The sequence below is a fragment of the Artibeus jamaicensis genome, unplaced genomic scaffold, assembly GCF_021234435.1.
Source record: "Artibeus jamaicensis isolate MK-2021 breed Jamaican fruit bat unplaced genomic scaffold, CSHL_Jam_final contig_519, whole genome shotgun sequence".
Taxonomy (NCBI): domain Eukaryota; kingdom Metazoa; phylum Chordata; class Mammalia; order Chiroptera; family Phyllostomidae; genus Artibeus; species Artibeus jamaicensis.
In genome coordinates this window covers 7,600,478-7,621,847 of record NW_026521871.1, presented here as the reverse complement: position 1 = coordinate 7,621,847, position 21,370 = coordinate 7,600,478, and the positions used below count along the sequence as shown (strand labels likewise).

Sequence of the window (21,370 nt, the reverse complement as noted above, 5' to 3'; positions counted from 1 at the left end):
TATATTTGGGTAATTTAACACAATTATTTCTTTTACTCATTTTAATTTTCTGTGGAAGAGTTGATTTTAAAATAATTGATACTTAGTTGCAGTCTTAGGGCTGTGCAATATATTTGGGTTACACCAGGTATAGGCACTTTCGGAAAAGGGTTGTGTTGTGCATGTGTGTCCTTTTAAACCCTTGGAAAAGTGTGTGCTATAGATACAAATAAAAACTAATGAGTCCCTGCCATTTAACAAACTATATGCTACAATTGGATACTGCTACTATGTTTTATTGCGGGAAATTTCAAACATATTTAGAAGAGAGGATAGCTTAAACACCCATGTACCCATTGATTAACATCAACAATTATTCATTCACCCCTTTTTTTCCACATGGATTATTTTGAAGTAAATCATGGGTATTTCATTCACTTCAGACTTTCTCTAGAAGGTAATGACTTTAAAAAGTACACATATATGTACTTTAAAATTTTAATGATATGTATGCCGTACTACCATTATCACATCATGGTGCTTCTTGAATGCTGTTGATTATCTTATAGCTTGGATCTCCAACTTTGTAGTAGTGGTCTTAGATATTTCTCGTAGGCAGGGTTCTCCTGTTTGTAGAAAGAAGTGTATTATTAAGACAGAATATTTGTGCCAGAATTAATAACTTAATTTCAAATTGTTTTGAGTTTCAAAATTAATATTACAAAAGATCCTTAATTTAAAAAATTATTTTAAAAATTTATTTTATGTGAACATATGGAGAAATATTTTTTTGAAAGGGCATTCTTCATTAAGCAGATTTTAAATTGTGGGTGCAGGTGGCCAACTGAAAAACACAGTTATCATTTGCTTTTGGAATTTAATACAAATAAAGAACTCAACTCTTTGAGGCTCCTTGAAATTGAACATTAACCATAAACCAAGGAATGAGAAGGTGGAATCAAGTAAGATTCTGTGTCAGAATAGGTTCTCCCTATTTTCTTCATTTTTTGAAAAAGATGTTATTTATTTGTTTTTTTTTAGAGAGATTGAGAGTGGGAGAAAGAGAGAGAGAGGAACTTTTATGTGAGAAACATCATTGGTTGCCTCTTGTCATGTGTCCCGACTGGGGACTAAACCCACAGCCCAGGCACGTGCCCTGAATGGAAATTGAACCAGCGGGCTTTTGGTTTGCGGGGTGACACCCAGTCCTCTGAACCACTCCTGTCAGGGCTCCCCATTACTTTCTAATATAATATCTTGATTTGTTCCTTCATAGCCCTATTCTCATCTTTTGTAATATTTACTTGTTTATTACAAGGCTAAAACTCTTGAAGACAGTGTCTATAACTCTTGTTCTCCACTGTATCCTTAGAACCTAGAATAGTTTCTTGCACATAGTATTTGCTCAGTAAATATGTTGAGTGAGTGAATGACTCAGTAACTGTGTCTATTAATGCATCTAGCAACTACCTGGACAAACTTTTACAATAGAATAATTTCGGGGAAATAGGAATCTTGTTTTGAGATCATGCCCAGTATTTCCTCCACTGCTTGCATCTGTAGGAAATCACTTAGATACGAGTTCATGTGAGGAGGGGTAAGAGCTTTTTGCTGTTCACTTTGGAAAAACTGGCTTGAAATAGCAACCAGACAGGGAAAAGGCCAATAAACCAGACACCATGGCTCAACTAAACCATGGGATAGTGCATCATTCAGTCTTGGGAGAAAGCTCATCACTTACCTTCCCAGACAGAAGAGAGACTGGCTTAGGATTCTGAGATATTTAATTTAGCATGGTACCTTTTCTTTTGGTGGAAAATGTTAGTGAAATAGATCCCCATTTGCTCATTTATGTCAACAAGGCATGTTTTAACATAGCTATTTTAATTTATTTGAAATATGCGTAGTGTACTTTTTTCAACTAGTGCAAATGAAAAATGCCTTTTACTGCAGTTTCAAAATTATCTACAGCAGATTAAAAAAATACACATTAAAGGTGCCATTTTGCTCCTCTGAGGAGCCAGAAATGTAAGACCATGTGGCTCTATAGCAGTCAACTGAGTGTCATTTTAACTAACTGGAAATAGTTCTCCAAGGTCATTTATAATCTCAGTTGTTAAACTGCTTTCATGAAAGAGCCACATTGCTGTGCCTGTCACCTTTTTAGCAAGGTAATGGAAGCTAGGATGGCGAGGTCTGCAATGTTGTGTATGTACCAGGTTCCTTCATCTTACTGTGCAGGTCTTAAAACCATGTTTCCTCCATAAATTCAGTCTACTCTCTGTGATAGATCCTAGAGTTAGGAAGTTGAAGACTCCATCTTTGTTCGCAGTGAAGTGGCAGGCGAGAAAGAAAAGGGAAAAGTGAATGGGGTGAAGTACATCAACATTTTACCAAGTCTGTTGATGCTGTGAATCAGTCACGCCTGTCATTTAGCCTGCCCTCATATAGTGTCCAGAGTAAATGCTTTTAAAATAACTATTAGAAACAGCAAAAGAATAAGAAAGTTCCCTGTGTGCTTTAGTGAACATGAGGAGTCAGAAGAACTGGCGTGTTTCCTTGTGCAGTGCTAGTAAACAGGTTTGAGTAGGTTATGTCTGCACTTCCTGACAGGGGTCACAGCAAGGTAGGTTTTTCTCTGGAGCACCAAAAGGCATACATTTATCTTCAGTCCACAGGAGCTGTTCTGGAGTGGGGGAACTGCAGTAGTTTCATGCCAGGATTTAAATATTAGAAAGTAAAGAGTAAAACATTCAGGTTAGCTCGAACAACTAGTGTTAGCTAGTTGAAAACAACTAGCTAGTGTTAGCTTAACTGTACTAAGCAGTAAATGTATCATGCCTTCTTTAGTAAGTTTTTTCTATTTCCTTGTAGTCAAAAGGATGCCTTCCTAGAGTCAGAGAATGACCGAAATGGTTTGGCCTTCTGTAAGAGAATGGATGAGGATGGATTGGCCAACCATCTTGGGCATAGCCCGTTGTGTTATAACTTTAGATGATCCATTAAATTAAGTTCTGAGGTATGACAGAATGCAAAATGTGAAGAGCAAGTCTAACACTATGGTAGGTGTGAATGAAAGCCTGAGAGTTGCCAATTTGATGAGGTGTTAAGGCACCTTTTCTGAAATTTGACCTAAGAGGTAAAAGAGTACGCTTCACCATCTGAGCAACATATTTTCATGGTAGAAATTAAAATAATCTGTGTGTTCCTAGAATATTGATCCTCAGATTCTAAATACCCAGTTTGTTTCTTCACTCCAGTTAATGTACTGGACTGTAATGTGATGGACTGGGCTTTGCTGGGCTGCTGATGGCACTGCAGCAGCTTTCTGTGTTCCTGGGATTGCCTTCCTTAAAGGGAAGAGGAAGGAGGCCTCTCTAGCAGGCAGTCAGGTCTGAGAAAGACTCTCTCCCCAGTCCATCCAAGCTTCTCATTGCCCGTGAATACCCACTTTTATCAACATGAAACAGAGTTAAGAGCCTAAAAATAAGATGAGGTATGATTTATCTTATTTTTGTTACTTAAAAGCCAGTTTGCCATTAGGTGTGTAGGTCCTTGAGTGTGTCAAGCCATGATTTAAAGCTTGGATCTTCCTCTTAATTCCCTTTATCAAATTCTGAACAGTGCACTTTGCTGATTATAGTCCAGACTCAGAGTTCCTGCCAGGCCACACCCCGCTCCTAGTTTCTTTTATGTATTCTCAAAATATTTTAAGCAGACATGCTATGCCAAGCGATTTCTAACCTAGTGGGAATCAATTAAAATGGGAAAACACGGGAAGGTGCAGTCACTGCTTGTTCTCTGCTCTCTTGCATAATTTACAATGCGTTCTACTCAACTACCTGAGAATTGGTTGGTGCTGTCTGAACCCAGTGGAACAGACGTTCATAGACATTTCCGTCGTAACAGCCAAGTGCCGAATTTAAACACTGATCTGTGAAGTCGAAAGCATCAGTTAACGAGATGGCATCCTTCCTGAGGGGGAAAAAAAAGAGTTTGTGAGTATTTTAGACTGCTCTTATGAATCTGATTAATCTGGGATGGTGAATAATAACACCTAATTAGAGGTTACATCATTATTTACTTTTGAACAAGTCAGTTTTCTTTTTTTTTCAAGTTTTTACTGTTGATCAGTTATAGTGCAGCGTAAAAGAATCAAGTAGTTTTCTAAGGCTTGTTATTTAAAATCAGCATGTCCTTGTCTCACCTCCATCTCCGGACACCCCATCTCCACCCAGAGGCAGTCAGTTTCAGTCTTTTAACTGATATTTTTGGTTTTTACCTGAATGTCTCTAAACACCTTGTTTGTGTTTGTTTCTTGTTTGTTCACTTTTAGATATTATATGTTGACTCTCCATTACAAAAGATGAGGATTTATTTTTAGCACCCTTCTTCTCAGCCCTGTCAGTCATCCCCCCACCCCAACCTATGCTTCCTCCCCTTCCCCTTCCTGCTTCCCAGTTTTGGCCAAACTAATATTCAGTACTTAGATTATGACCACACACATCCTATACGTTATTACGGATTCTGTGTGTCCTGCTCACAGCCGAGCCGGGTTCCCGCCACATCTCCCCCGTTACAGTGACCCACCTTCGGGCCCCCCACTCTCCCTCCAGCTCTGCCGTCACTAATTCTTAGCGATTGCAATGCTGTGCGGGCGGGCGTGCCTCTAACACCTAGCTTCTCAGTCCCTCAAATCTGCCACCCCATTGACCTTGTTCTGCAGCCTCTGTCACTCTGCCAAGATCACACACCAGGACTCGTCACCAACGTCTGCAACTTCTCAGAAAACCTCAGCCACGCTCCATTCTCCGACCCCCATCTCTTGAGCTTACCCCCTCTTGTGTTCTGACTTCTGTATTCATTTTTCCCTTTCAAGCAACAAGATGTGTTTTCTTTTAACCTATTGAATGAAGTATTTTTAAAAATGTTCACATGCTTGCCTTCTTTTTTTAGCATAGGACATAAAATATAATAATGAATCATTTGTTTACACTCTTCCCTAACTCTTGTTTCACAAAGCATTGGAGGTGACTGGGATGCTGTGTCTATTTTAATCCTTTCTGCATGACCCTGTATCATCATTGCGAAGTGATTTCATATAGAGTTGTATAGAATTCTTTGACCCTTCTGGCACCTACCACCTGTATAAATGCCCTTTACCCCCTTGTGGTCTCACTTTCCTCCTTATCCAACTGAAATTTCATGGTTTGTATGTTCACTTCCTCAAAAATATATTCAGTAATTTTTCTTGCTTTGTCCTACATGTCTGGCAAAACCCCATCCCTCGTTATCTTTGATTTTCTGCTGACTTTGTGCCGCCACCTTTGTAGCTGTGGCCGGGAGAACCAACACTGACCCAGGTAGTCAGTGCTGAAGCAGGCCCTTATTGTTGCCCAGCAGTCCTATTGCAGTGCTCTAGTTCATTTACCTCTTCATTCTTGGATGATTATTTCACACTTCCTCGACCTACACTCCCCACCTCTCCAACTCTTACCTAAATGACTTTGCTTCCTATTCCACTGATAACATAAAAGTGGTTAAGAGCATTTTCGTAAGTTCCCACCTACTCATTTATACATACAGTGCTATTTCTCTTAGTACAAGTCAACTGCCCAGGCTTCCACCTCAGGCCAGTCCTTTCTTGTTTACTAGAGAACAATGTTCCAGAAATTCTGCCTTCTCCCCTACCACACAGGTGGCAAACACAAGGCCCGTGGGCCGAATCCAACCCTCCACCTTGTTTTATCCTGCCAGGCACCTTGTTTCTGCCTGGCGACAGCGCTGAGCTCCGTGCCCCTAGTTAAGGAGTAGTTACATTCACACAGTCCTAAAGTTACATGTGGCCCTTTGAAGGCAACCGTGAGGCTGACGTGGCCCCCGGTGAAAATGAGTTTGACACCCCTGCCCTACAACATCAGAATTTCCGTCAGGGTACAAACTGGGTCATTTCCATCAGGATACAAACGTGCTGTCATTTCTCCCATCTTAAAAATAAGCTTCGACTCCGTTTCCATCATCTACCCAGTGTCTTGACTCCCCCTTTATGACACTCCTTGAAAGTGTGTCATTTATGCTTGCTGTTTCCACTTATTGCCTGTTCTGTTGAACTAGATTTGTTCAGGTTTTCACTCCCACCACTCCACTGAATACCTCTCATTAGAGTCACCCTATTATGATATCTGGAGGGGCCCAAGACTCAGTACTTGGGCTTCTTTTCTTCATACACTCACTCCTTGTGAGATCTTCTCATGGCTTTAAATACCAGCCATATGCCAGTAACTTCCAACCTTCTTTCCCAGTCTCACTTACCTGCTTACTAACATCTTACATGATTTCTAACAGGCCCTTTAAGCTTCATGTTTCAAAACTGAACTCCTGGTCTTCTAGACCTTCTCCTGTCCAACAGGCCCCAGCTTGGCCCTCCTGTAGTCTTCCCTGTTTATAGTTAATGACACCTCTGTCCTGGCCGAAAGTCTGAACTCCTCTCTCTCTCTGTTACATTCCATATCCAATCTGTCAGCAAATCCTCTTTTATCTTCAGAATATTTCCCAGCTTTAACTACTCCCCACCGCCTCCAATGCTATCACCCTGGACCAGTCTACTCTCATCTCTTTCCTGGATTATTGTGGCAGCCTCCTAATTGGTCTCCCTGCTTTTTCCTCTTGTCTCCTCTCCCCAGTCAGTTCTTAATGTGGCAGCTGGAATGAGACCTTAAAAATATATGTCAGATTACATCAAACTGTGTCTGTCCTACACTCAAAACCCTCCCATTCTCACACAAAGTAAAAGCCAAAATCTTAAGTCTTTGCAATAATCCACACCCCCTCCCTTGCCCCTCTCAGCATGCCCTTAACTTTGTGACCTTTTCTGTCATGCTCCACCTCAGTCACGCCCTTCTAGCCTCTGTGGCCTCTTCTCTGTTCTCTGGATGGACATGGCAGTCATACTCTGGCCTCTGACATTTGTACTTATTCTTTGCTTGGAATGCCCTTTTCCCAGCCAGCTACATGCATGGCTCATCTCACCTGCCCCCCTTCAGAGCATTTCTCAAATGTCACCCTCCCTTGGTGGCCTTCTTTGACCTATTTAAATTACAGTCACCTCCCATCTCACCCCCAGCACTCCTGATCCCCTTTTCCTGCTATCCGCTTCTTCATATCATCTATCGCTATTTGGTACATCGTATATTTGACTTACATTTTACGCCTGTGTTTGTCTCCTCTCCTAGGCTGTAAGCATTTGTGCCCTTTTCAGTCTGAAACTCATATCCCTCATTGGAGGAGTGTTTTCTTGAATCACCTTATTAGTGATCTGTTCCTCCCGTTTTCTCTGTGTTCTGTCTCTAGACCTGTTTTCTAGACAATGGACAGTTTGGACCAGTCCTTTCACTATTTTTATTTTTATTTTTATTTTTTTCTCTCCTATTTTTGTTGTCTTGCTTTCTTTTGAGATTTCTGCAATTTCATCTTTCAGTCTTTCGGTTGAGTTTTTCATTGCCACTCTCATTGTTTAATTTCATAGAGCTCTTCTTTTTCTCCATTACTTTTTCATAGGAAGTAAAATTCTTATTTTATGCTTACAATATCTCTTCCTGACCCTTTGAAGATATTATCGATCTTTTAAAAAAAAATTTTTTTTGTTGCTGAAGATTCTCTTGTGCCTCGAGTTGCCTCATCCTTGCTTTGGCCTCTCAGTCTGGGGCTTTCCTCAGGTGTCAAGCATAGCTAAGAGTGGGGCGCTAACTAGTTGATTAGAAGTCTGGGTGTGCTTGTCATGTGGGGTGACTATGGGGCGCATTGGGTGCACATTTGGGGATCCTGGCATCAGTCTTTAGCTCTCTCTCCTTTGGACTGGTCAGATTCTAAAGAGAACGATCATGTTACTATCTTCCTGTGTGGAAGTAGCCCAACGGCCAGTTTTCTGGGAACCATGGGAAAAGAGGTCTAGGGGAGGAGGTCATCAGCACTGGGCCTATAAACATTTACCGAAGCCCCTGTTTTCTGTGGGGTAGCCTGAATCTCAGCTGTGCCTGATGTTCCCTAGTTCACAGACCCTCGGATTACTTGTCTTCCAGGGTAGGGTCAAGGAAGTCTTAAAACTACTCACAGAGGGGAACTGGGGACTCAGCTCTTTCTGAAGTAGACTTTGAACCCATCCTATCAGTCACCTTTACCCCCATTGCCAGAGGGACACAGTTCCACAGTTCTGCTAGTTCTCAGGCTTCTGTGGTGTAACTTGCTGTTCCCACTTCTGGGGAATGATTCATTTTTCTCAGGTCTGCTAAGTTGCTATTCATCTCCTTCCAACTTTCATGTTTCTTTTCCTGTTCTCTTTCTCTCTGTGGGTTTGCACATTTGTAAAAATCTTAACTCCTTTGCCAATGTTTTAGTGAGGTTTCAGGAGGGCACCAAGTGAATGCATATGTTCAGTCTGCTGCCTTTACCTGGAAGTCCCCCAACTAAGGTTTTATGATCACTTAAACAACTAAAAACTATTTGGGTCAGTTCATTTCCATTACATAAAGAGCTGGTTCTTAGTGTCACTTAGAATAGTGTGCCCTCCTTCATTTGTCACTTCAGAAACCTGAGGGTGACGCTGAATAATCAAGGCAGGGAATTGTGACATGGAACTGAGAAAAGCATGAAGTCTGTTATATACCTAATTAATTACCCGATAGGAGTAGGAAGGTTACTTAGAAACCAAAATGTGAGTAAATTAATTTGTGAGTTTGATGCCTGCATAAATTGTCTGTTTGCATCAGTGCTGTCTGCCTTGTCTTGAATGGTAAGTTTCTGGAGCCCAGTCAAGCACTTAGAAGTGTTGTTGTAGATAAAAAATCACACTTTGAGATGTTAAGGTGGCCCTTCCTCTGTTTCATCACCAGTGCTGTTGTTGGCCTCATGTGCTTTTAAATGCCAAGCATTTTGAAAGTTGGGTGTACTTGGCCTTAAATGGTGCAATACTCAATTATGCTATTAATGGTTTCTACCACTGGATTCTTGGTTATATAAGGAAGAGTTCAATGCCTGGGGCATAATTGTATTAAATATATTTTTGATGGTTTAATTGAACATTTACCAACCACCAGCTCTCTGTGAGGTGCTTATATGGGGTCATAAATGGTATACAACATGTTGTATCCTGTTCTAAATAAAATAATTTGGTCCAATTTTTTCTTTTTAAGATTTTATTTATTTACTTTTAGAGAGAAGGGGGAGGGAGAAAGAGAGGGAGAGAAACATCAATGTGTGCTTGCCTCTCACATTTCCCCTATTGGGGACCTGGCCTGCAACCCAGGCATGTGCCCTGATGGGGAATCGAACCGGCAACCCTTTTGTTTGCAGCCCATGCTCAATCCACTGAGCTACACTGGCCAGGGCTAGTTTCTTCTTTTAACCTTCATCATGAATATATTATTATTTTTTAAGTTTCAAAAACTTAAAAAAAATTCTCTTAGTTTTACTAATAACGTGAACTCTTGGAGGTTCTGGGGGGAAAGTCACACATGTGAGTCACTCCTCCTCTGCCCAGTCAGTACAAACATCGTGTTTCCTCAGAAAAGGTGGTGTTCTCAAGTTACCCATCTTTCACGTTAATTGACAATGGTGACTAATTTCTATTGTTTTAATTTCTGTTTTTTCTATTACCCTGGTTAGGTTGGAGCTTTGTTTTTGATATGTTTTTAAATCATTGCATTAGTATGTCATGACCCTAAACTGTACCGCATTAGTGTTGCATTTAAAAGCCATTTGTGTTATTGTTCTATGAATCGGTATATGAATTACTATGTTTTAAAAATTTTTTATCTTGAAGCTAAGGGAGGATTAAAGTAAGTTTAGTCAACTTAGTAAGGGTTTGCTTAAGCACATTGAACAAAGACAAGGATATATTTTAAATAGACAATAGCCCAGCCTTAACCTTGATGTGTGCCTTAAGAGCTTGTGCTCTGGGGTCAGACAGGCCCCAGATTGTACCAGGCTCCTCCTCTGGCTAATTGTGTGACCTTGGGCAAAGTATTCAACTCTACTAAGCCTGTATTTCCTCCCCAGTAAAATGGGAAGGTTAATAGTATCCACTTCAAAATGCTGTAAGGATTCAATGAGGTGATGTATGTGAAAGCTTTTCCCATAGTGCCTGGTATACATAAGCGCTCCTTAAATATTAGCTATCATTAGGACTCATTATCATTAATACATATCATTCATATGTAGTAGTCTTCATTTTTATTCATATTCCTTAGATATTATTCCTATTTCTTGACAGTATTGAAGAACATTCAGTTGAGGTAGCTAGATAATTTATCCTTGGTTTTATTTTTATTTTTAAAAATAAAATGGTCGTTTTCTTTTTATTTTTTTTCCAATTAAAAAATTAATTTGTAATGCTTTATGTTGGTATAATAATGCTCAGGTATAAACCTCTCCATGTCAGTTGCTGCTTTTGCCAGACTTCATTTAGCAAGGTTTTGGAGCTGAAAGTTTTCGAGTTTGAAATGAACAAAGGGTCTAGGGTTATTTTCTGAAGACTACTACGTTTGAGAGACAGCCACTCACCGGACAAGGAGGAGCACGTCCAGGTAGGCCGTTCTCACCACATCTACTTGGGCCCCAGACAGGAAGCCGTCATGGAGAAAGTCGCCTGTGTTAGACAGGATGCCATGTAAAGCAAAGAGATCACAGAGGTGTTTGAGTGCCTGCTGAATGGCTGGCTCATTGTCTAGTTTCTCCAGAGCTTCTGTAAAACTCTTCACAGTGACATAGTAGCAGTGTGCCTACAAAGAAACAAAGATGCATTAGCCTCTCAAGTTCTGGTTTCTGACTCCAGAAGTCATCCTGCAACTTGGCGTGACTGCTGGAATGAGCCTGCTGTGGCCATGTGTTTCCCAGCAGGCTGACAAGCAACTGTCTTTGCTCCTAGCTCACTATGGGCTTCACTGAGCCCTTTTGATAGTGTGTGTGGCGCACATGTGCATGTTGGGGGCTGATGAGCTCTGGAACTTGGCCTCTAGTTTTCTCATTTTGCTATGGGCAATTTCAAATAGGTTTGAAAGTAGAAATAATACACCAGAATTGGAGGCTGGCCTGGGGATAGTGGAGAACAGCACCACTTTTCTCAAGAAGGCAGCCGTTAGTCATCTTCGTGGGTCAATGCAGTGGGCGGGCGGGGGGATATGCGTGCATGTGCACGCATGCATGTGCCTTGGGTGAGAAAGGAGGGGTTCTAGATGTACATGAAATGTATCCCAACTACAGAGTAAACTCCTTGAGATAGTGCCATTATTTAACCCATATGCAACAGTCTGGCTCCGTTAGTAACTAAAATAACCAGTTGGTAAGTGATCACTGACCTCAACCAGGTGAGAGCCTCCTCTGCCAGCCAGGCTCTTTCCCTGGGACCCCCTCCTCCCCACAGTCCAACAACTAAAGCATTAATGCCTGACCTAGAGGGGGCTCTCAGGACTTTGCTTCCCTTAGGCCTGAAAAGCTTTGTGATAGGTTGGTGCCCCTGCCCTTTTCTGCCAAGACAAATGGTAGGAGGTATGAGTTCCATGGGGCAAGAGCTGTAAGGAGAGCATATAAAACTGGTCTCATATATTTATGTGTCTATGGATTACCTGGGGATCTTGTCAAAATGCAAATTCCAGGATACAGAATGCATAATTCTAATAAGCTCATGCTGCTAGTCATGACTTTTAGCAGTAGGTTTAGAGTATCATGAGGGTTCAAAGGCGTTTACCCAAGGGAACAAGGAATGGGTCATTCCAGGCTGAGGGAACTGCATGTGCAAAGGGCAGTCCTTTCAGGAGACTGCAGGCAATTTAACAAGACTGAAGCACTGGGGTGTAATATGATGAGAGGCACCCAGGTAATGAAGGGCCGTGAATGACAGCCCCTGTGAATGACAGGTTGGGTTTTATTCTGTGAGGGTCAGCAGCCACCAATCTTTTACAGACCATAGATATGATCAGGTTTTTCATTTGGAAAGCATCTGCATTTTCCAGAGAGGCTTCACATGGGTGCTAACGACACCAGTTTGCCACCTCGGCTTGTGTTCACAGCCATGCTGGGTTTGCAGTGTTTGAATATTTGAAGAGGATCAGATGTGTTCTGCTGACCCCGCTGGGCCCAACAGCCTTTGGTGCTCAAACTGGAGAGTTTGGCAAAACTGGAGACTCTCAGTTTCTTCACCTAAGGCTCTGTTTCCCTGATACGACCTGAGTGCTGTGTTCTTAAAGTCTCAGGGCCTCAGGCTGAGGAATGGAGGGATGAAGAGCCACAGGAGGGCCCAGGCCTCTCCCTCGGAAACAGGATGTGGACCAGAGAGAGGAGGTGGCCTCTACACTTCAGCAAAAGGCCGAGTCAAACCTTAAACACAATGAATTTTGTTTACTGCGGTATGTGTTGATTTAAATCTTACCTCCTGCCTAATTTGGGGGTGGGGTGGATGTATAGTATTTGTACACTAGGTATCTCTCTAAATTTTTTTTTCTAAATTTTTATATGCATTAACTCATTTAATCTTCATAATACAGGGTAGATACTACTATTAGCTCTGTTGTGCAAGTGAGGAGACTGAGGCATGGAGAGATGTTCCTTGCCCAAGGTCCCATGGCTGGTGAGTGGTAGCAACGAGGTCCAAACCAGGGCAGTCACCTCCTGGTTAAGAGTCTGTACTACTTTATGAAAAAAAGTTAATTTATTTTCCAGTTACAGTTGACATTCGATATTAGTTTCAGGTGGATAACATAGTGATTAGACATGTACATACCTTATGAAATGATCACCCCAATAAGTCTAGTTTCCACTGGACACCACACATTGTTATTACCATATTACTGACTGCATTTCCTATGTTGTACTTTACATATCTGTGTAGTCTGTACTGTTAACTGTTGCCCTGTGTTGCCAAAGCCACCAGGGACAAGCTGGATTATACTGAGTGCTGCATTTGCTCCAGGGCTCCTAGAGGCTAACATCTCTTGTAGGCAGGGGCTGAGATTGTAGGATCAGAGCCCATCAGGGCCTAAAAGGGCTCTTCCATGCCCCCTTGCTAAACAGACAGGAAAGTGAAAGCCCCGAGAAGGAAGGACTCTTTGAGGTCACAGAGCTCCAGACCTTAGGCCTGGGCTCGCTCTGCTCATTCTTGTCTACCCCTCTGCCACCGTTCCCTGTTTCTCTTGTGTTGCTGTCTCTCCCTATCTGTACATTGATGGTTTGCAGATGAGACCCTGCTGGGGACTTGAGGCTTCTGTAGAGTAGATGGCCTCCCGAAGCACAAAGTCCAGAAGGTGCAGATTTCTCTGTCCATTATGACTTTGGAGACTTTGGGCATCACCTGTCCAGGAGGCCCAGGGACTTGCTCTTTGTCCCCCAGAGCAGGGTCAGGGGAACTCCTTTCCCTCACTAATGCACAGTGGCTCTGCAAGGGCATGGCTTGCATCCCTGGGGCGAAATGAAAGGAAAGCATCTTAACTCAGCCATTTCCTACCTCTGGGACTAACTTTCCTGAGTTTTACGTCCTCGTCCTTAAAACAGAGATTATGCTACTGTGTCTCCCAGGGTTGTGTGTATTCAGTGAGGTAACCCTGGCAAACAGTGTCTGGTCTATTTGAAGGCAGGACATAAGTTTGGACTATGGATGAGTAATGGGAGGCTGTGGTTCCTTTCTTGATAATCTGGTGACAGCACAGTCTTGGCTCACCCTCCTTTTGTATTGATAGGACATTTAGCACAGCAGGAAGTGCCCCTTCAGTAGACTGAGTAGAACCAAGGTTGGCAGAGTTAATACCCGCACCTGCTAATGTGATGGACATGGCAGGGCACCAGGTGGCATTCGTGTCCAGCCTGCCCGACCAGCCCTGCCTCATGATGGCGAGGCAAACTCCTTCAGAGCCCTCCTCTTTTAAAGCTGCCATTTTGGGGGCCCAATGCCTGATGATTGAAATGATCCCCTTGGTTTTCTAGCTGCTTAAGCTGGAGCTCAGGAATCGTTTTTATTTTCTTTTATCCCCTTAATACCTCTGCATCTACCCACTTCTTTCTGTGCCCTTTGACAAGTTCATGGTCAGGCCCACTCCCAGCCCTCACCCAGACTGCTACTACCCTCTTGAAACTAGCCTCTAGCCTTCAGTCCACTCCTCCCCTGCAACCTGAATGATCCTTCTAGAAAGAAACTGATCAGTTCACCCTATACACTCTCCACAAAGGCTTCCCATCATCATTAAAATAAAACCCACAATTGCAGAAGGTCCCAGGCCTAACCCGTCTTTCTTCATCCTTCCTCTCCCCATTTCCGTCTTCTTCCTTTAGCCCCTCCTGGGAAGGATTTGCACTTGCACCTGAGCACCACACCTTTTCTTGCCTCCTCCTTTTGCACCTACTGTTCCCTTTGCCCAGAAACCTTCCTCTCCAAAGCCACAACCTGCACCTGTTGCCTGGCTGATTTCGGCTCATCCTTGAAGACTTGGCTAATATGCCTCCTCTGGGAAGACTTTCTGACTCTGCAGGATGGGTAGACGCACCTGCCCTGGGTCCTGTGTCAGCCTGCATTTCCCTGTCACGGTGCTTCCCTGAGTGCTGCTGCCATTGGGCACTGTGAGCCCCCAGGACCCAGCCCCATGTCTAGTGTTTAGTGTGCGCTCAAATATTTGCTGGCTGACTATGGATTATGCATACACACAAAACATACTGAAAATTGAATCAGACTTCTAAGGATTGCCTGTGGGACTAACAAGGACACTTGACCTGCTTTTCTATCTGGGAGGAAATATTTGAACAACCTGAAGCAAATCCAAATAACACTGCCTCATTACATTTTTTCCTAAGAGCTGCCAGCAAGATTGCTTTGGAGTTAAATCCTTTAATTAAAATACCTTGGACTAAAGTCTTGGAAGTGAAATGAGGGCAGCAGCTGAGCAGGACTGGAGAGTAAAGGCAGAGCTCAGATTTTCTAGTTTGCTGGGGAAAAAACCCGTCCCTTTCAGCTTGAGCTGGCAGGCAGCTCACCTTAGCAGCCTGGAGGTGTATGACTGTGGTCCTGTTCCACGCCTCGTGCTCGTCAGCACCAGATTGCAGCAGAGTCTGTAAATGGTGCACTGAGTCCTTTATGAGCCTGAAGGCCAAAGAAAAAAAAGTTCAGCTTTTTGACTGAGTGGGAAAGAGACTGATGGTGTTTGGTCCCTCAGAAGTAGAAATAATTCCCATTTATTAACCACTTATACAAAGCTAAATGCTTGATATATATTATCACTTTAAAAACTCTTTTCAGGGCCAGCATTCCCAGTTACAGTGGGGAAAGCTGCACCCCAGAAGAGGTTAATTCACTGGGGCAGGGTCTCACAGCTACTAAGAAATGGGAGTTCATAACCTCAGAGCTGTAGAGCCTCAGGGCTCCAGGTTAGGCACTGCTGCCCCTTTCTGATGCAGACTCCATGCTGTGTTTTCAGGCCATTCTGCTGACTGATGTCCTGGGGCTGAGCAAGGAGAATGGCTTTTCACTAAAGACTAATGAGGCCTTCAGTCACCTTGTGGGCTCCCAGTTCTACCTAAGGGACCTCAGAATAAAAGGAAAGTAATCCTTGTCTTCCAGACTACAAAATTGGTCCTTTGCCATTTACTTAACCTTTACTCTTTTATTCTCTGTTCCTTGCCCATCTACTCATGATCCTTGGAATTTGTAGGCAAACTGGCTATTTTTTATTTTTTTATTCTTACTTAAATATATTTAATTGATTATGCTAATATAACTGTCCCATTTCTCCCCCTTTATTTTCCTCCACCCTACACACCCTGTCCCGCCTGCATCCTCTCTCCCCTTAGTTCCTGTCCATGGGTTGTACATGTAAGTTCTTTGGCTTCTCCATTTCCCATAATATTCTTAACCTCTCCCTGTCTTATTTTGTACCTACCATTTATGCTTCTTATTCCCTGTACCTTTTCCCTCATTCTCCCTCCTCCCTGTCCCCGCTGATAACCCTCCACGTGATCTCCATTTCTGTCATTCTGTTTTTGTTTTAGTTGTTTGCTTAGTTTGGGTTTTTTTTTGGCTCAGTTGTTAATAATTGTGAGTTTGTAGTCATCTTACTGATCATATTTTTGTCTTTTTCTTAGATAAGTCCCTTTAACATTTTATATAAGGGCTTGGTAATGATGAATTCCTTTAACTTGAGCTTATCTGGGAAGCACTTTATCTGCCCTTCCATTCTAAATGAGAGCTTTGCTGGATAGAGTAACCTTGGATGTAGGACCTTGTCTTTCATGACTTGGAATACTTCTTTTCATCCCCTTCTTGCCTGCAAGGTTTCTTTTGGGAAAGCAGCTGACAGTCTTATGGGAACTCCTTTGTAGATAACTGTCTCCTTTTCTCTTGCTGCTTTTAAGATTCTCTCCTTATCTTTAACCTTGGGTCATGTAATGATGATGTGCCTTGGTGTGTGCTTTCTTGGGTCCAACTTCTTTGGGACTCTCGATGAGTTTCTTGGACTTCCTGGAAGTCTATTTCCTTGTCCAGATTAGGGAAGTTCTTCATTATTTTTTCAAGTAAGTTTTTCATTTCTTCCTCTTCCTCTTCTCCTTCTGGCACCTCTATGATTCGGATGTTGTAATGTTTAAAGTCGTCCTGGAGGATTCTAAGCCTCTCCTCATTTTTTTGAATTCTTGTTTCTTCCTTCTGTTCTGGTTTAATGTTTATTTCTCCCTTCTGCTGTAAGTCATTGATCTGAGTCCTGGTTTTCTTCCTGTCACTTTTGACTCCCTGTACATTTTCCTTTATTTCACTTTGCATAGCCTTCACTTTTTCTTCTATTTTTGTATTCATACTCAACTATTTCTGTGAGCACCCCGATTACCAGTGTTTTGAATGGTGCATCTGATAGGTTAGCTATCTCTTCATTGCTTAGTTGTATTTTTTCTGGAGCTTTGATCTGTTCTTTCTTTTTTCTTTTTTAAAAATATATTTTATTGATTATGCTATTACAGTTGTCCCATTTTTCCCCCTTTACTTCCCTCCACCCTGCACACCCCCTCCCCCTCACTCCCCCATTTAGTTCATGTCCATGTGTCATAAGTTCTTTAGCCTCTACATTTCCCATATGATTCTTGCCCTTCCCCCTGTCTATTTTCTCCCCACTGCCTATGCTACTTACTCTCTGTACCTTCTCCCCCCTTCTCCTCCTCCCACTCCCCTGTTGCTAACCCTCCGTGTGATCTCCATTTCTGTGTCTTGGCTCCTGGTCTAGCTGTCTGCTTAGTTTGTTTTTGTTTTAGGTGTGGTTGTTATAACTGTGAGTTTGCTTTCCTTTCACTGTTCATATTTTTTAACTCCTTTTTCATAGATAAGTCCCTTTAACATTTCATATAATAAGGGCTTGGTGATGATGAACTCCTTGAACTTGACCTTATCTGAGAAGTGCTTTATCTGCCCTTCCATTCTAAATGAAAGCTTTGCTGGATAGAGCAATCTTGGTTGTAGGTCTTTGGATTTCATGACTTGGAATACTTCTTTCCAGCCCCTTCTTGCCTGTAAGGTCTCTTTTGAGAAATCAGCTGACAGTCTGATGGGAACTCCTTTGTAGGTGACTGTCCCCTTATCTCTTGCTGCTTCTAGGATTCTCTCCTTCATTTTAATCTTGGCTAATGTAATGATGATGTGCCTTGGTGTGTTCCTTCTTGGGTCCAACTTCTTTGGGACTCTCTGAGCTTCCTGGACTTCCTGGAAGTCTATTTCCTTTGCCAGATTGGGCAAGTTCTCCTTTATTATTTGTTCAAATAAGTTTTCCACTGGTGGCTGTACCTTTAACCCTTCTGGTACCCCTATAATTTGAATGTTGGAGCGTTTAAAGATGTTCTGGAGGTTCCTAAGGGCCTCCTCATTTTTTTGAATTCTTGTTTCTTCATTCTTTTCTGTTTGGTTATTTTTTTCTTCCTTCTGGTCCACTGTCTTGATTTGAGTTTCAGTTTCCTTTCCATCACTCTTGGTTCGCTGTATATTTTCTTTTATTTCACTTAGTGTAGCCTTTATTTTTTTCATCTAATTTGTGACCAAATTCAACCAATTCTGTGAGCATCCTGATCACCAGTGCTTTGAACTGTGCATCTCATAGTTTGACTGTCTCTTCGTCGCTTAGTTGTATTTTTTTCTGGAGCTTGGATCTATTCTTTCATTTGGGCCTTTTTTTTTTTTTTTGTATTGATGTGCCTGTTACATATTGAGGGGCAGAGCCTTAGGTGTTCACCAGGGCAGGGCAACCCATGTTGCTGCATTGTGACACTGTATGTGGGGGAGGGGTCTGAGAGGGAACAGTGGCGCTTGCTCCACACTCTGCTGGATTTCAGTCACTTCCCAGGCTTTCCACAAGCAAATTGAGTCCTTCTGGTGCTGATTCCCATGTGGGTGGGTTTGTGTATGTCCTGGGACCCCGTGGGCCTCTCCAACAAACTCTCCAGTGAGGCTGGGAGTTTCTCCCGGAACCTCAACCCCCACAGGTGTTTTCGATCGGTGTTTTGAGGCTTTATTTCTCTGTGCTGGGACACTGGGTTTTGCAGTTCATCCTTCTCCCCAGTTTCACGTATTTTATGTGCTTGCAAATGTGGTACCACCAGGACCACCTGGCCTCCAGCCTCCGTGTGCGCCACACCCCTCCACAATCCAAAGCCTTCCTCCGTCTGTCAGCTGCCGCCTTGCCCACTCATGTCCTCCAGTCACAGCCTTGCTGGGAGTCCTTTCCGCCCCTCCTACCGGTTTGGGTGAATGTGTCTTCTTTAACTCTTTGGTTGTCAGACTTCCACACAGTTCAATTTTCTGTTAGTTCAGGTTGTTTTTTTTTTTTTAATTTGCAGTCCTTTTTTTGATTGTGTGAGGAGGCACAGGTATATCTACCTACACCTCCATCTTGGCTGGAAGTCACAAACTGTCTATTAAGCAATATTTATTTTACTTTTTCAGGGAAGAGGTAAGCAGATGTCACACTGAGATCCAAGCAAAAAGCAACATTAGGGCATTTAATTAATTCAATTACCCGTAACATTCTTATTTTACCCTCCCCGCCTCCCCCAACTAAAACCTTAGCTCTATGAGGCCTGGGATTTTTATCAGACTGGCTTACTGAGCGGTCTTTAGTGCCAAGAACAAAGACCTGTAATATAAATATAATATAAATATTATAATATAAATAATATAAATATTAATATTAATATTAATATTACTGTAATATTTATATTTGCGGAATAAATAGTGTCCCAATTTGCTTGTGACCTTGAGAAAACTACCATTCTGGGACCACAGGTTGGGATATAACACTTCTTATTATATACTGGAAATATATTTCCAGGTCGTTCTTGGTGTTTTAGGTGAGGATAGTTTAGAAGCTTTTCCTTATAGGTAGTTAAATCTCCATATTTTCCTGACGGTGCCTGCACTGGGCCAGGGCTTCTCTTCGTTCCCAGCCCCTGGCATGTTTCACCACTTCTGACATGTGCCTGACAGTGTTTGTTGAGTGACACAATAGACGAGCTCTTGGTCTTATTCTTGTTCCTTGGAGTCTGCTAGATGCTAGAAGTAAACATTCTATCCCTTGATATAGTCATCTTTTAAAAAACTTTTTAGATTGGGGGTTATTTCAAACATAGGAGTATTGCTGTATTTACTGGGGATGTTTACATATGGGTATATTCTTTGTATTGCAAATCAGTAAGAACCTAAAGATTTAAAAAGATACTTGCACTTCTACCAGCTTGACCAGGATGGGGAGGGGGCGGTGGTCCATGGCGTGGCTCAAGGGGGCGACCTCCCCTCCTCTCTGCTCATGGCGGTGGGAGCTGAGAGGACTGAGGAAGCTGGGGAAGGGGGTGGTTTTCAGAAGAGTATCCAGTAGTACCCACCCAATCCCAAAGGCCCTCAGGTGGGATGGCTCATTTCTCAGATGGCTTACCTGACTGCCACATGTGCCCACGCCCTGGTGTACACCTCTGGGTGAAGGAAGTCAGCTGCCCTCCGGGCTGGGCACTTGGCCAGGTCAGGTGCTGTCAGGTATGCAACAGACTGAGGGAGTGTGGAGCCTGGGGCTGCCTGAGCCTGCAGGTAGCTCTTCACCAGAAACCTAGCAGCGGGAGCAGAGGCAGCTGAGGGTAAGCAGCACTTTCAGACAGCCCAGCCCCTCTCTCTCCCAGACACATGCACTCTGATCCCCTGTGGCAGGTCCAGAGCCACAGAGGTTCTTGCCTAGTCCCCCTTGATGCTTACCTTTCCCTTCAAACAAGGTCCCCTGGCCCCCACCACAATCCAACCAGCCTGCTATGAGGATTTCAGGGAGGTTTGCCCCGAGGCTGGAGTCTGGGGTTTCACAAGGAAATGGGTGGTTCTGGAGCCATGGAGCTGGGCAGATGCTCAGATCCTGAACATAAACCATTTCAATATCTGAGCCAACAGAATTCTTTCTGTTGGTTAGGATCTTGCGGTTTGGGGATTTTTTTGAATTATACAGTGACGGTGGCAATTAAATTTTTCTTAGTTAAATGAAGGATAGATGTGAGAATGCTGACATGAGTTGGGAGGATTACAGGTGACTCTCAGCTTCTTCTGGTTGATAATCCAGTGGTCACAGGCTCTGGGCTCAGACAGCCGAGATTTCCCAGCAGCTCCGCTGAGACCTCGGTGCGTCTGTCTCTGGGTGGGGATGATGGTGCTCACCTGAAAGTGCCTGGCACAGCGTGCGGCAGGGAGTGTCTTAATATGTGGTACTGTACTCTTTTTGAATTTGGAAAAAAACTCAATAAATATTATGTCAAAAAAGATTCAAGAAGTGTTATACAGTTTATTTGCCAGTGAGCAAATAAACTACTTTCCTGCATGGAGAATTACTTGCCATGTTTAGTCACCTGAGAATAGGTGAACCTGAAACAGCTCTGTCAGCCAGAAGACCAGAGACCCCTGGCCAGAAAGAGATGGAAGAAGCTGCCTGTCGGGAGGAGGCCTACTGGGCCCTTCCTGCCTGCCTGTGCAGTGGGAACCTGTGTGCAGGCCCTGCACCCAGCCTGGAGAAGAGCTGCCAGCCACAGAGAGGCACGTTCAGATTGTGCTAACTCTCCCAAGGCAACAGGACAGTGCTGACCGGGAGGGTCGGGTGGTGCTGCTCGAGATGCAGTGGTTAGGGAGGACTCTGAGGGAGGTATCATTTTAGCTGAGACCTGGAGAATGAGAAAGTGCCAGTAAACTGGGGGCAGAGAATTTTAAGGAGAGGGAAGGAGTGTGAAGGCACCGTGGTGGGAAGCAGAGGTGTGTGGCTGGCACAGTGAGCAGAGGCAGGAGGCTGCAAGACTAGGATGGAGAGGGAGGTAGGGGTCAGGTTATGGGACCTGAGGCCACAGTGTAGAGTGTGGCATTTTCCTATGA

At 43.2% G+C, this 21,370-nt stretch overlaps 1 protein-coding gene across 6 annotated transcripts in view; it reads right to left on the bottom strand.

Annotated features, from left to right (window-relative positions):
• Positions 1-463: 463 nt before the first annotated feature.
• ACOX2 (acyl-CoA oxidase 2) overlaps positions 464-21,370 on the bottom strand; it is a 33,570-nt gene continuing 12,663 nt past the window's right edge. For 5 of the 6 annotated variants that reach the window (XM_053669580.1, XM_053669576.1, XM_053669579.1 and 2 more), the window contains 5 exons: positions 19,911-20,078; positions 14,989-15,094; positions 10,537-10,754; positions 3,822-3,954; positions 464-605 (listed from right to left, as the gene is read on the bottom strand). In XM_053669580.1, coding sequence (XP_053525555.1) covers positions 543-605; positions 3,822-3,954; positions 10,537-10,754; positions 14,989-15,094; positions 19,911-20,078 — 688 coding nt within the window. In that variant the 3' untranslated portion in view covers positions 464-542. Of the gene's footprint in view, positions 606-3,821; positions 3,955-4,814; positions 4,883-10,536; positions 10,755-14,988; positions 15,095-19,910; positions 20,079-21,370 lie in introns of those variants that run through there. The other variant, XM_053669581.1, reaches the window with a different exon arrangement.